At 42.6% G+C, this 15,214-nt stretch overlaps 1 protein-coding gene across 4 annotated transcripts in view; it reads right to left on the bottom strand.

The window, feature by feature from the left end:
• Positions 1 to 15,214, bottom strand: part of LOC111957509 (semaphorin-6A) — a 92,164-nt gene that overhangs the window by 54,554 nt on the left and 22,396 nt on the right. For all 4 annotated transcript variants that reach the window (XM_023978352.1, XM_023978354.1, XM_023978353.1 and 1 more), the window contains exons 2-3: positions 2,822 to 2,965; positions 2,267 to 2,384 (exon numbers count right to left, since the gene is read on the bottom strand). In XM_023978352.1, the coding sequence (XP_023834120.1) occupies positions 2,267 to 2,384; positions 2,822 to 2,921 (218 nt within the window). In that variant the 5' untranslated portion in view covers positions 2,922 to 2,965. The remainder of the gene's footprint in view (positions 1 to 2,266; positions 2,385 to 2,821; positions 2,966 to 15,214) is intronic.

The raw sequence follows: 15,214 nt of genomic DNA, 5'->3' as shown, positions 1-15,214 counted from the left end.
TTTCCGTCAATAAAAATATATATATATGCAATTGTGCCATCTGGTTTAATATAAGGAATTTGAAATGAATTATACTTCTACTCAAGTATGACAATTTAGTACTTTTTCCACCACTGTGCTTCTACACCTGCATTGCTTGCTGTTTGGGGTTTTAGGCTGGGTTTCTGTACAGCACTTTGAGATATCAGCGGATGTAAGAAGGGCTATATAAATCAATTTGATTTGATTTGGATGCGGCTGCTGGTTAAAGCATTTCTTTCACATCAATTTAGACAAGTGTGTCTGGGTAAGCGTCATCTCATATTTTTTTCTTGAATTTTTCATTTTTGGAGCTTAATGCCACTTTTAGTCTTAATCTTTACTACACTACTCACTATTTAGCACATGACCTCACATGTGAATCCTTAAAGAGATGGGTGGGGCTGGCTTAAGAGGGTGTGAACAATGCTGAATGGGTGTAGACAAAGGAGAGCTCTCTAGTAGGTACCAAAACATTCAAAGGCCCTTTTCTCAAAAGTGAGTTTACAAGTGTATCAACTTTCAAAGTAGAAATACTTTCCCTTTGTTCCTCAAAAATGCCATGTATGATATACCATTTTGTAGCTCTGAGTCACTACTTTTTTCCAATGTAATTTTTTTTTTTTTTTTTAAACATGAACAATTTTGCTACATAAGACCGAATCCAGGTGGTGAGTCACAATTAGTGGAAAAATAATCCGAATTCGGCTGCCTGTGTAAAGGCAGCTTATGGGCCTCTACTGAGATCTGATTAGGCAAAGTTTTCATTGTATGGTTTGTACGGTTGGCCTGTTGACTTACTCTGAATTCTGTTTTTGCAATGACCATCCAACTATTTGCTTTATACTGTTGGTCATCTAGTTGTTAATATCCGTTTGCGCTCAGCAATCTCGGTGTCCACTTTGCTTTGGTGACATAATTCTATCGATTCAAACATTTCTCCCAGTTAAAATCAATCTACTCTTCTCAACGACAGCAATTCCAACAATCCCTGTGTCACATTCCCCCCTCGCCATTTGTCCGTCGGAATTCCTTTAAATATGCTAGTGAGAGGCACACCTTGTTGTCCTCACACCACCAACACTAATAAAAACCTCCCTTTCTCATTTCTCCCAGGCCTGGTATGGAGCAGGTGGGAGGCAGCAGTCCGACCAAAGGCTAGGACTCCAAAGCGCCCAACACCTCCTTAATGACCACAGATGTGTTAAACAGTCCTGCTACTTAGAAACCAGGCTTCAATGGCCACTTATTTTGTCGCGCTTTCAGAAAACAACGCAACCCATTGTTGCTTTCAAAAGCATCCAATCAATCTACTATGTAATAGTAGATTGATTGGAAAAAGACACAGATCCGTATCATCTGTATCCTCCAATGCAGTGGAGAATGCTGTGGCTTTGTTCACATTGTAACATGTAAGGTCTATTATTTTGTTTTTTTCAATGTCCAAGCAAGCTAGTACATTTGAGTTTCAGAAAAAGAATGATACACAATGAAATGAAATCAATATCCTTTCCCCATGGAGAAAACTATTGATGCAGACTCTGGCATCTCCATCAGACAACATCAGTTTCAGCCTAGACCCTTTATTTATAGCCTGTGTTCAGTGGGTCCACAAGGTTGCAAGAAAGTTCTTTGAGGTGCTTGGAAGAACTTTTACAGCAAGACTGATGGACTACAATAATACGATTAATACAAAGAGAAATAGCCACAAACAGTATCATACTTAAAAGAGAATATAGCTTATCCGCTGTGCACCTCTGTCTGCCGAAAGATACCAGTCTGGCTAAGTCAGTGTCTTTTTTTAAGTCTCTTCGACACACACATTTAAAAAAATAATTTATTGATTTACATTAAATCAATGAAATTGTATTCAGTGGATTTGAATCTAGTTGATTTTAATTGAATTGAACTGGTATACCTTGTTTTGGTTTGATATTTATACCATTTCTTTGTGTGCGTATCCACTTAAACAGAAATGGGATGTACAAAATTATTATTATTATTAATATGTTACTTCACCATGCCCCTCACCAAATACATTTCAATAATGAAATCAAAATCACATTCACATACGGTACAATGAAATGACCTGACATTACCCAAGGAACGGCCTCACATTATTAGATTAAAATAGCATCACATATTCCCAATTCATTGTTATCTCATCTGATATGACTTTGTGGGGAATATCAAAAACTGGGACTGATATGAGAGCTGGTGGCCTGCGAGAAAAAGGGCAGGAACTGACCTGGCAGCGACATACAACGTCCGGTTCATTATTATGATGAGCTGGATATCCAGTTTATGCCGTTGTGTATTGTTTCTTCCGGGTTTGTGTCCAAAGAAAGCCGGATACTGCTTTGTATCTGTGAGGAGGGGGAACAAAAACAATAAATATCAGAAGCAACCCCCCCCCCCCTCCCACACAAGGCAATATGTTTTTACAAATCCCGATAGAAAGAAAGGTCTTTCTGAGGTTGCTGGAGGATGCATGGCTGGGAGGAATATAGAGTCTACCTAAACAGAGAGAAAGCTCAATAAACCTATCTTAGCCTCATATGGTATTTACACTATCACACACTGCATTAAAGCCCCAACAGGAAAATACAGGATTATCCTTTGATGTAGGGTGGGCTCCGTTTCAAATTCTGCTTTAACTCTTATTTTTTTTATTTATTCCCTGGGCACCAAACTACATTCTACCTTCCAAAAGCACTCAGAGTGTGGGGGGGGGGGGTAGAGGGTGGTGGTGGTTGGATAGCAGGGTGTTTGGGGGGAGTTGGAAACAGCTCGAGGTACTCACAGTTGCCATGTGAAATACTGATTGGCTCAGAGTCTTCCGGGAAGCCAGCCCTTGCGATCTTCAGCAGCGTGAAATACAGCAACAAGGCCTCAGACCTCATTGTAGCACTGCTGGTTCCTTCCTCGATAACTTCTTTACTTTAGCCTGCAAAGAGAAGACAGGGAAGAAAAAAGATTATGAAACAAATAAAGCATCTGATTTTCATAGCCGATGCAATCTGTCAGAGATGTATATATATATCAAGAGAGCTGCATTGCAAGCAATCAAACAACAATTGGATTAGCAGGGTAATATGCTTCATAGAACGATGGCAGGCTGGGTCTTATTGAAGTAGACCTGTTGTGATTAACTGAGCAGCATCAGGAATGGTAGTTCTACTGGACTGCATCCTGGCCAATATGCTGAATTAATAGGAGAGCTTCTATGATTGGATCCTGGTGTCTGGGCAGACTTAATAGGTTAGCACCATTTTTTGTACATAATTATCAGCATCTAAGAGTTGGCCCCTGATTGCTAACTGTATTTACATCAGCCCGTGACCATGCTGATGCTTCTTGTGTGTTGTGGCAACAAATTACCTCAATAAATCATCCCTGACAATTACTGCAGCGTTAATCTAATCGAGTATAAGCATTTAATTCAGAGACCTTTTATCCTGAGCCAAACGATAGATGTTTTTTGGGGGGGTTGTATGATAAAAGTTGTTTATCCCCAGCACATTTGTTCACTGGCTCTGTATTGTTTGTTGGAGGAGAAAAAGAGGGAAAGAGAGAGAGAGAGAGAGGGAGAGBGYGYGYGGGYMGGGGGGGGGGGGTTCTCTCCATGCTCCTGTGAATCTCATTCAGAAAGAGAGTGAAAACATTATTCACTGGGAGATTCACTTTAACAGTGAAGAGAATACAAATAAAACCAAGGGAACGACCTTGGTTGTTGAATTTCCTTCTCGCTAAGGCTATTTTTTTCCCTCACCTCACCTACTTTATAGACATGCTGGCACAACAATAGACAGAAGGCCTGGGTATAAGCCCTTGGAATCTCTGTTAGCCCTGTGCATTTTCCTTTTTCAAACCAATATGAGATTCTGCACATATACCACTATGGGGGCTGTTTTGTTTCATGAACCTTGACCAGAAAGTCGAGCAATAATTGATTGATGAGCAGGATGGGGAAGGAGACATGCCAGTGTTCCTATGGAACTGTCTATTGTAACTGACAAATGGAGAGCCAACAAACATAGAAAAGTAACACAGAATTGCTAACTGAATAATATACCATGAAATGATACATGGGAGATGAATCGATTATGATGTTCCAGAAAACAGCTTTATCATTTCTAATTTAGACACTACAGGGCACAATGCGCCATTGTTGTGCCTCCTAACTGCAGACAGTTCTTTCTGACAAATGAATGTTTGATAGTTAATCTTAGTCGTCATAAATCATGTCACAGGACAGAAGAGCTCAATTCACTACCAAACTCTTCATCATATCAAAACCATCCAACAGGGCATCATATAATAGCGAAAAGAAATTGAGCACAAAATTATTTAACTACCGCGTGCTCTTCAAAGCCCTTTCATTACCTTCCGACACACACGATTAAACCCAGGGAAATGTGGTCTTTGCTGAATTGCAGTCACTGTGGCAACTAAATTGTTTCAGTCTGTTCAGTCCTGGTGTCAAATGCTCTTTTGACGACATCTCTCCGCCTCTGACTACTGACTGAGATGAATGATTACACATGTGCAAACTTTCAGAGTGAATTATTATTTTGCCTCCGAACCAAATGGAGGGGTTGAAGTATAGAATCTCTCAAAATCCCTGCTGAAAACGACCACAAACAAAGCACAAAGGTGTCCGGTATTTTTCTTACTGTAAGTACTAATACACGTGGACATTCTGAAAGCTTACACCCTATACACACACTTTAAATTATATAAAGTGTCCCTTGTTTTTGTGGAACATAATGGCGGGCTAATCAAGACCAATACTGGCAGAGAGCCAGCAGCAGATACTAAACAACAAGAGAACCCTCTCAGAGTGAAGAAATTGCGCCATGCTCTAGCCATAGCTAGGAATGACTACCGCTCCACTGTAAGTAAAATACAGCCAATCCAGGGTTAGGCCCATAGTCCCAAACACCCTTAACTTCCCCCATAAACACATTACCAGCCAAACAATATTATCTTTGCTGTTGCATCAACACGTTAGCTAGGGACATGCGGCGACCATGCACAATAACAGACATGTATTTCATCTGTAATGTTCACGACAGGGCACCATGAAAACACAGCTCCTGCGCATGTTTATCTTGTTCAGAGTCCTGAGGTGTGGCCTACTCATTCATATTCAGCATACACCTACACTACCCATTGAGTTGTCTAATGGGCAAGGAGGAGGCTGGGATTTAATGAAATACCTGCAGATGTGCAGCAGTGGTAGTGGTTGAAGCCCCAATGAGAGTCAGTTAGGTCATTTACACCAGCCTCTGCAGCTCTCGCAGTGTGGGAATAGCCGTGACATCAGCCCGGCGAGACCAGACATGGACTGTACACAGCGGTGTGAACACAGGAGCACACCACACTAACAACACCCAGGACTGAGTAAAGTAGTGAAGAGAGGGAGAGGCTTCTGGACTGAACAGCTCCACCCAGGGTGAGAAGGATCCACTGATGGCATCCATTATCTGATGATGGGGCAAATACAGTGTTGCGTTCCAATATCCTATGGAGGGAGACCTCAGGGTGGATGCCAAAGCAGTAGACGCTAATGATCAGCGAATTTCCCCAAACCGCTGCTTATTCAGTCAATCAATGCTTGATTAGTAGAGCATAATATACAGAATAATAATTTGACACCGTACTATACACCCTACTGTAACCCTACAGTGCCTTCGGAAAGTATTCAGACCCCTTGACTTTGTCCACATTTTGTTACGTTACAGCATTATTCTGAAATGGATTAATAAAAACAATTCCACAGCAATCTACACACAATACCCCATAATGACAAAGCGAAAAAAGGTTTTTAGAAAAAAACAACAGAAATACCTCATTTAAATAAGTATTCAGGCTCTATGCTATGAGAATTGGAATTGAGCTCAAGTGTATCCTGTTTCCATTGATCATCCTTGAGATGTTTCTACAACTTGATTGGAGTCCACCTGTGCTAAATTCAATTGATTGGACATGATTTGGAAAGGCACAAACCTGTCTATATAAGGTCCAACAGTTGACAGTGCATGTCAGAGCAAAATCCAAGCCATGAGTTCGAACCAATTTGCCTCGACACAATCCTGGCACAGATCTGGGGAAGGGTACCAAAATGTCTGCAGCATTGAATGTCCCCAAGAACACAGTGGCCTCCATTATTCTTAAATGAAAGAAGTTTGGAACCACCAAGACTCTTCCTAGAGCTGGCCACCTGGCCAAACTGAGCAATCGGGGGAGAAGGGCCTTCGGGGAGGTGACCAAGAACCCAATGGTCACTCTGACAGAGAGTTCCTCTGTGGAGATGGGAGAGACTTCCAGGACAACAATCTCTGCAGCACTCCACCAATCAGGTCTTTATTGTAGTGGCCAGACAGAATCCGATCCTCAGTAAAATGCACATGACAGTAGACTTGGAGTTTGCCAAAAGGCACCAAAAGACTCTCAAGAAACAAGATTCTCTGGTTTAATGAAACCAAGATTGAACTCTGTGGCCTGAATGCCAAGCATCACGTCTGGAGGAAACCTGGCACCATCCCTGCAGTGAAACATGGTGGTGGCAGCACCTGAAAATAGCTATTCAGCAACGCTCCCCATCCAACTTGACAGAGCTTGAGAGGATCTGCAGAGAAGAATGGGAGAAACCCGCCAAGTACAGGTGTGCCAAGCTTGTAGCGTCATTCCCAAGAAGACTCGATGCTGTAATCGCTGCCAAAGGTGCTTCAAAGTACTGAGTAATGGGTCTGAATTCCTATGTAAATGTGATATTTCCGTTTTTACTTGTAATACATTTGCAAAAATGTATTTATACAAACCTGTTTTTGCATTGTCATTATGGGGTATTGAGTTAAGACAAATATTTACTAAATGAACTAAAGTAAAAAATTAAATAGCACGTTGAGGGAAAGGTTGTCCTGGCACCACACTTCCAGGTCTCTCACCTCCTCCCTATAGGCTGTCTCATCGTTGTTGGTGATCAGGTCTACCACCGTTGTGTTGTCGGAAAACTTAATGATGGTGTTGGAGTCGTGCTTGGCCACGCAAGCGTGGCAGATGTGTTGTTGCCTGCCCTTACCACCTTGGGGCGGCTTGTCAGGAATTCCAGGCTCCAGTTTCAGAGGGAGGTGTTTAGTCCCAGGGTCCTTAGCTTAGTGATGAGCTTTGAGGACACTATGGTGTTGAACGCTGAGCTGTAGTCAATGAACAGCAATCTCACATAGGTGTTCCTTTTGCCCAGGTGGGAAAGAGCATTGTGGAGTGCGATTGAGATTGCGTCATCTGTGGATCTGTTGGGGCGGTATGCAAATTGGAATGGGTCTAAGGTTTCTGGGATGATGGTGTTGATGTGAGCCATGACCAGCCTTTCAAAGCACTTCATGGCGACAGATGTGAGTGCTACGGGTCCGTAGTCATTTAGGCAGGTTACCTTTGTGTTTTTGTGCACAGGGACTATGGTAGTCTGCTTGAAACATGTAGGTAGTACAGACTCGGCCAGGGAGAGGTGGAAAATGTCAGTGAAAATACTTTCCAGTTGGTCAGCGCATGCTCGGAGTACACGTCCTGGTAATCCATCTGGCCCTGCGGCCTTGTGAATGTTGACCTGCTTAAAGGTCTTACTCACATCGGCTACGGCGAGCGTGATCACACAGTCGTCTGGAACAGCTGGTGCTCTAATGTATGCTTCAGTGTTGCTTGCCTCAAAGCGCGCATAGAAGTAGTTTAGCTCATCTGGTAGGCTTGTGTCACTGGGCAGCTTGCGGCTGGGCTTCCTTTTGTAGTCTGTAATAGTTTGCAAGCCCTGCCACATCCGACGAGTGTCGAAGCGGGTGTAGTAGGATTCAATCTTAATGCTGTATTTACGTTTTGCCTGTTTGATGGTTAGTCTGAGGGCATAGTGGGATTTCTTATAAGCTTCAGCTCTACCCTTTAGGTCAGTGCAGATGTTGCCTGTAATCCATGGTTTCTGGTTGGGGTATGTACGTACGGTCACTGGGGGACAACGTCATCGATGCACTTAAATCAAATCAAATTTTCTTGGTTATATACAAATGGTTAGTAGATGTTTATGCGAGTGTAGCAAAATGCTTGTGCTTGTAGTTCCGACAGTGCAACAATATCAACAAGTCATCTAACAATTCCACAACAACTACTTAATACACACAAATCTAAGTAAAGGGATGGAATAAGAATATGTACATATAAATATATGGATGAGCAATGACCGAGCCGCATAGGCAAAAATGCAATAGATGGTATAAAATACAGTATATACATATGGGATGAGTAATGCAAGATATGTAAACATCATTATTAAAGTGGCATTAATAAAGTGACTAGTGATCCATTTGTTAATGGCCAATAATTTCAAGTCTGTATGAAGGAAGCAGTCTCTCTGTGTTAGTGATGGCTGTTTAACAGTCTGATAACCTTGAGATATAAGCTATTTTTTAGTCTCTCGGTCCCAGCTTTGATGCACCTGTGCTGACCTCACCTTCTGGATGGTAGCGGTGTGAACAGGCAGTGGCTCGGGTGGTTGTTGTCCTAGATTATCTTTTCGGCCTTCTTGTGACATCGGGTCCTGTAGGTGTCCTGGAGGGCAGGTAGTTTGCCCCCGGTGATACGTTGTGCAGACCGCACCACCCTCTGGAGAGCCCTACGGTTGTGGGTGGTGCAGTTGCCGTACCAGGTGGTGATACAGCCCAACAGGATGCTCTCAATTGTGCATCTGTAAAAGTTTGTGAGTGTTTTAGGTGACAAGCCAAATTTCGTCATTCTTGAAGCCGGTGACTGATGTGTTGTACTCCTCAACGCCATCGAATATATTCCAGTCTGTGCTAGCAAAACAGTCCTGCAGCTTAGCATCTGCGTCATCTGACCACTTCCGAATTGAGCGAGTCACTGGTACTTCCTCCTTTAGTTTTTGCTTGTAACCAGGAATCAGGAGGATAGAATTATGGTCAGATTTGCCAAATGGAGGGCGAGGGAGAGCTTTGTACGCGTCTCTGTGTGTGGAGTAAAGGTGGTCTAGAGTTTTTTTCCTCTTGTTGCACATGAAACACGCTGGTAGAAATGAGGTAAAACATATTTAAGTTTCCCTGCATTAAAGTTCCCGGCTACTAGAAGCGCCGCCTCTGGATGAGCATTTAATTGTTTGTTTATGGCTTTATACAGCTGGTTGAGTGCGGTCTTAGTGCCAGCATCGGTTTGTGGTGGTAAATAGACAGCTACGAAAAATATAGATGAAAACTCTCTTGGTAAATAGTGTGGTCTACAGCTTATCATGAGTTACTCTACCTAAAGTGAGCAAAACCTTGAGACTTCCTTAATATTTGATTTCGCGCACCAGCTATTATTGACGAATAGACACAGATCGCCACCCCTTGTCTTACCGGAGGCAGCTGTTCTGTCTTGCCGATGCACGGAAAAACCAGCCAACTGCATATCATCCATGTCGTCGTTCAGCCACGACTCCGTGAAATATAAGATATTACAGTTTTGAATGTCCCGTTGGTAGGATAGTCTTGAACGGAGCTGATCCAGTTTATTCTCCAATGATTGCAGGTTGGCCAATAGGACTGATGGAAGAGGCGGGTTACCCACTCGCCAACAAATTCTCACAAGGCACACGGACCTGCGTCCCATGTATCGGCAGCTTCTCTTCATGTGAATGACAGGGATTTGGGCCTGGTCCGGTATCTGGAGTGAATCCATCACGTCCGCCTCGTTAAAGAAAACATTTTCGTCCAGTTTGAGGTGATTAATCACTGTTCTGATATCCAGAAGCTCTTTTCGGTCATAAGAGACAGTGGCAGAACATTATGTACAAAATAAGTTACAAACAACGCAAAAAAAAAACACACAAAATAGCACAATTGGTTAGGAGCCCGTAAAACTGCAGCCATTTCCTCTTGCACAATTCTTTCCTCCTCTCATTAGCCTGGTTTGTAGTGTACAGTATACCTCTTGATCAAAACACATTATAATGACTGGCACTGCTGCTCACTGTTGTCCAACAAGGGTAAATTAATTCTTAAGATGATCGAAAACAACAATTAGGCGATCCTTGGCTGAGTAAACACTTTGTAGGCTCTCTTTCAAGTCCAATAGCACTGATCTGCACATTACAGATGAGGAGAATTTCTAGCAAACTGAAACAAGGATTTTTCCTGATCTGACAATACTGTACCACTGAGGCCTTTCAACACATTCTGAGGTGGATGTCTTGAACTGAACCGAACAGGGCAGGCTTGGCGTTTTCCACAGGAGTGTCGCCAAAGTAAACATAACCAAGACGGTCACTGACAACACAGGGCCAGCTACAGTCCAGGGAGCTTCAGTACTGCACTGCACAGCAAACAGTATTAAATACCATGTGCCATATAACCCACTCTCATGTCTCCTGCTCCCTTCATCTCCCGATGCTGAGCGGAAAAAAGCAGTCTGTGGTGCAAGCTGCTTCTTCACTCTGCCTGGAAAATCATTTATGAAGGCCCCCGACTGGTGCTTAAAAGATTGACCCCAAAAAGAATGAGGTTACACATTTAAATATCAGAACCTTTCCCAGTGCTGCCAATCACGCAAGATGATACAGGCCACACAACTTAATCAATCTGGAGCGGGTTGATACTGAGACGGCTGGCAGAAGGGAAAACTATTACAGATAAGGTGGCTTGGTATCAGACGACTTTTCCCTTTTCATCCAATTATCTACCTCCTCTGATAGAGCTCTGTCTTCTTCTCTGATGTATTCCATTCTTGTAATCATGCTGTTTACCCACGTATTTCCATTCCTTCTTTTTAAGGAACTGGATCTGGAGAGTGAGCAAAATGTCTCGGCACAACCAAGATCATCAGCCCTCTGATATTATGTTTGACCAAACAAATGCACCACTCAGAAGGGCAGGGTGAAAATATAGCCTCTTACTGAGCCACGGCACAATGGCAAAAAAATTCACAAAAGCTAAATGTCAAATTACCTAAAAAGATGCCACCATGACAGCCTAGCACACTGTGTAAATGTGATAGGGCTCTGAATTGTCATGCTGAATAATTCCAATTTGCTGGCAAACCATTTGATGCTAACTGTTGTGTGCCTGTGACTAAACCTGAGAACTGAGAGTAGATTTTTTCACATCACACTCAAAAATATGTCCCCAAAAAATACAAAGGGGCCGGAAACAAACTAGGGCTACGACATCACCTCACAATATCAAGCAGGGGTGTATTCATTACGTAATGCAACATAAATCGTTTACCGTTTAAAAATCATTCGGAAGCAAACAGATAAAAAAATCTACGGGGACGGACCTACCTGAATATGTCCAATAGAAACTCTTGTTTTCGTTGCAAAACATTTTCCGTTTGGAGTAAACGGTTTCTGTTCCAAAACGTTTTGCAACAGAATTTGTGTAATGAATACAACCCCACAACACAAGAACGGCTGCTTCATGTGAGTAAACATGCACAAGGAATCAATCGAGTAACTGAGACAAGCTGTGTGGTTGAGTGCAAAATAAATAAGCACTGCTGTGGGTCTCATTGAAAGTGTTGACTCTACGAGGTATGAATCCCAAAATGAGTTTGAGTACGGAGAAGAGTCTGAGGGATGGGTCAGTTCTGGAGGGAGCTCTCGCAGTAGATACATGAGAAAACAATAACACAATGACATTCATTTTCAGTGGGAATTATATAGTCACAGGCCTTTTTCCCTCAGAGGCAAAAGTCTAAATGAGAAAAGTCTTCACCTCAATACAGTTACGAGATCACATTTATCAATTTGACTGGTATAAATGCATGAGAGATTTGTGGAGTGGAAAGGTGTGATTTTATGCCATCCACCCTCAGCCCTTGACCCCGAAGTAATAGAGTTAGAGAGGAAATATACTGGTGTGGTGTGCAACGTTTCCAACCTGAATACAGCTCCATCAACATTTACAACTCCTGCAAGGGGAGAGAAACCTCTTCGGAGTGATTCAAGCAAACAACCTCAACCCTACCATATGTCCATGTTTACAAACACATCTGCACCAATACACTTCCGCAAGCTCAATGCCATGTTTTTCACATGGTTCCATACACTTGTCTTGCTAACAAACAGGTTGTTACAGTATTCAAGAGGGATGTGCGAACGAGCAGTTGTTGCATCCATCTGTGTGTGTGAAGACCGGAGACCACACATTTTGCTCACTCCCTCGTGGTTATAATAGGTGTGATATTGACTTTCGTCTGGGATTCGCAACCCTGGATTATTCCCTTTCTACATGAGCACTCCCACAGATTTGGTAAATGGCTGGCTGCTCTAGCAGAGCCATCTGATCTGAACAAGTATGATGCTAATCTCCTCAAGCTAATAAGCAGGCCAGGGGAAATGAGATAGCATGGCAACTAGAAGTCACTCTGGACAACTGGACATCAAATCCTTGCAATGAAAACAACAGAACCTAATGGAATTTGAGAAAAAAGTGTCCACATAGGAGAAGCCTTTTTGGTTCAAGATAGAACAATTTTTTTGTTTCAGGTAGAACCCTTTGGGTTCCATGTAGAACGGGGTCTACATAGAACCCAAAAGGGTTCTACCTGGAACCAATAAGGGTTCTTCAAAGGGGTTTCCTATGGGGACAGCCGAATAACCTTTTTAGGTTCTACATAGCACATTCTTTTATAAGAGTGTACCGTGGGAATGGTGCAGCCTAGCCTGTTGTAGTGGTACGTCTGGACGTGAAGAGACTGCTAAGGTGGGAGGGGAGAGAGCACTGACGAGACAAACCCCCTCACCTGCTCTGTGACTTAGCCTTGCTCCACCTAATTGGATATTGTGCTTTAGAGACCAGTGTCTCTACTACTGAACTAAACCTTGACTGATTAGGCCCAAGCCAAGCCAATCAGGGCACAGAGCTCACTGAATGTCAACATTTGCAGATGCAATTGTACTGTACCATTACCCATTAGCAATACCGTGAAACCATTTAAGCTTACGTATATGGGGCTAAACTTACTGGTTCATTTTGGTTAAGACCATTTTATTGTTACAGTCAACACTTGTTTAAGCTGTATGATATCAGTCATTCCCAATACGATAATATACCCTGCATCATGCTTTTTCATCAAATACAGGAACTCTTTCCGAATGCGATATACCCTGCATCATGTTGTTGAGTCAAATACAGGAACTGGGAGCAGCTTGGCATGTATTGTCTTGGGAAATAAGCAGATTACTGATGCTGGTGTATGCTTCCTCTAAATGAGTGAAAAGTCCATAAAGAGCAACCGATTGTGAAGTTTCACCAGCGTGCATGTACTGTATGTTACACTACAAAAGTCAGAGGAGAAAAGCAGATAGTGACATTTTCAAAAACAAGAACATCCTTCAGATATTCTACAGGATTGTAGACAAACGGATGTAACGCAAGTCCACGGGCACATAGCCTAATTGCATGCTTGGCTGCTTATCCCACTACTAACTACACCAGCTAATTCTAAATGTAACAGTGTGTGACACTAATAATACATGTTGTTGACTGAAGTTACACCACAGCAACCCATCTCGGACCATGGCCCCTGGCCAGAATGTGAATCTTATGATGCGAACAGTTTTATCACATAAAATAAACAGCAGCGACCCACCAGAACCAGTGAATACTGCAGGGTATACAAGCTTCCCTTGCAGCATCTCAATCACACGGATGGCCCGGTGGGATGAACCGACACACTTAATCTCCCTCCCATCACAGGTGTTACCTAAGGACGATTGATGGTTCTTCAATAAGTCATTTTCCTTGCTGTGTCACAGGACATTTTTGATCGCTATAACTTCTTATATCGGCTGTGTCATAAAAAAATTCTAATGGTAATGTTTCATTAATTCAGTCACCGGGGCAATAGATCATGGCCATACATTTCCCTAGAGGGCCTGAGGAGGGCGTGTTGTCTTAGCCTTGGTTTCAAGGAACACCCAAGGCAGGCAGTAACATGTACATAACTGGAACAGTAAAGAAATAATATGCAGGGGAGAAGATCGGTAAACTGACAGAAAAACAATTGGTTGTAGTTTACAATCACTATGCGTAATTGGCAATGACATCCTCATAACACCATAACAAAAAATTATCGTCGTATCATTTAACATATTGCCTTCATGTGAGACATTTTACAGGAACAACGTCACTATTCACAGATACGTTCACTGAAAAAAATTATTATTCCCCCCCCCCAAAACGTATATTAACTGTTGGTATCGTACTTGTAAACCTACAAGCTCCACCTCCGAATTCAACAACTTCCTGTTGCTTTTATGTTGACCTTTTAACCTTCTCCATTACCTCCTTCTCGCGCTAGATCTAAAGACATCCCGTTTACGAGTTCCTGTCTGACCAGACTGTATGGAAGATAAAAGTGAAGCGAGAAAGAGAGAGAGAGAAAGAGAGAGAGAGAGTTCTGTGCTGTGGGTTCACACCAGTCTAAGTGAGTGAAGATGAAGGATGGAGATCCTTCTTGGATAAAGAGACCGTTCCTGCATGTGGGGAGTATCAGTGCCAGCGTTCTACCTGCAGCTCCCAGCCCTAAGTCTGGAGACGCGGAGGAGACTGAACCTGTCAGCCTCACTCTGTGATGTTTGCCTAATGCCAGGATTACCGCTCCTTTCAGCCAGAAATCCAGCCTGCCAGCAAATAAACACCAGGCATGGAGCAGCTTAAACCAACTTCTGTAAACTGTACTCTGATATCGCAGAGAGATAAAAAGAGGGAGAAAAACTTTTAAAAGTATCCCCTTATGCATACCAGACGAATACGTAAAAAGTATTTATTTAGAAGATAGACACTGTGGCCGAGCACTTTTCTCAAGAGTTTGATTAATCATTTAGGTACAGTACATAGGGGAAAGCTCAGTGGTTAAACTACCTCAATAGATGTCAGGAACACAGTATCAGTTCATAATGGTGCATGAATGAGATGAGGCATGTGTAGGTAATCACACCAGCATTCAGCTCATTTGTAAGAAAGATGCCAGACAACGGAAATGCTGTGTATATTATCATGTCAATAATGCTGTAAATATCACATCTTTTTGTATAAGGGTTAACATATAGCTGTTTCCTTGACAACGTATATACAAAATACACTTCACAGCTTGCTGTTGCATATAATGAACCAATATAAATCCCCGCCATGAACCGACAGCCAACAAA

This window comes from Salvelinus sp. IW2-2015, linkage group LG33 (assembly GCF_002910315.2).
Source record: "Salvelinus sp. IW2-2015 linkage group LG33, ASM291031v2, whole genome shotgun sequence".
Classification (NCBI taxonomy): Eukaryota; Metazoa; Chordata; class Actinopteri; order Salmoniformes; family Salmonidae; genus Salvelinus; species Salvelinus sp. IW2-2015.
Note: the sequence above shows the minus strand (reverse complement) of the source record. Positions and strands in the feature narration are given on the sequence as shown.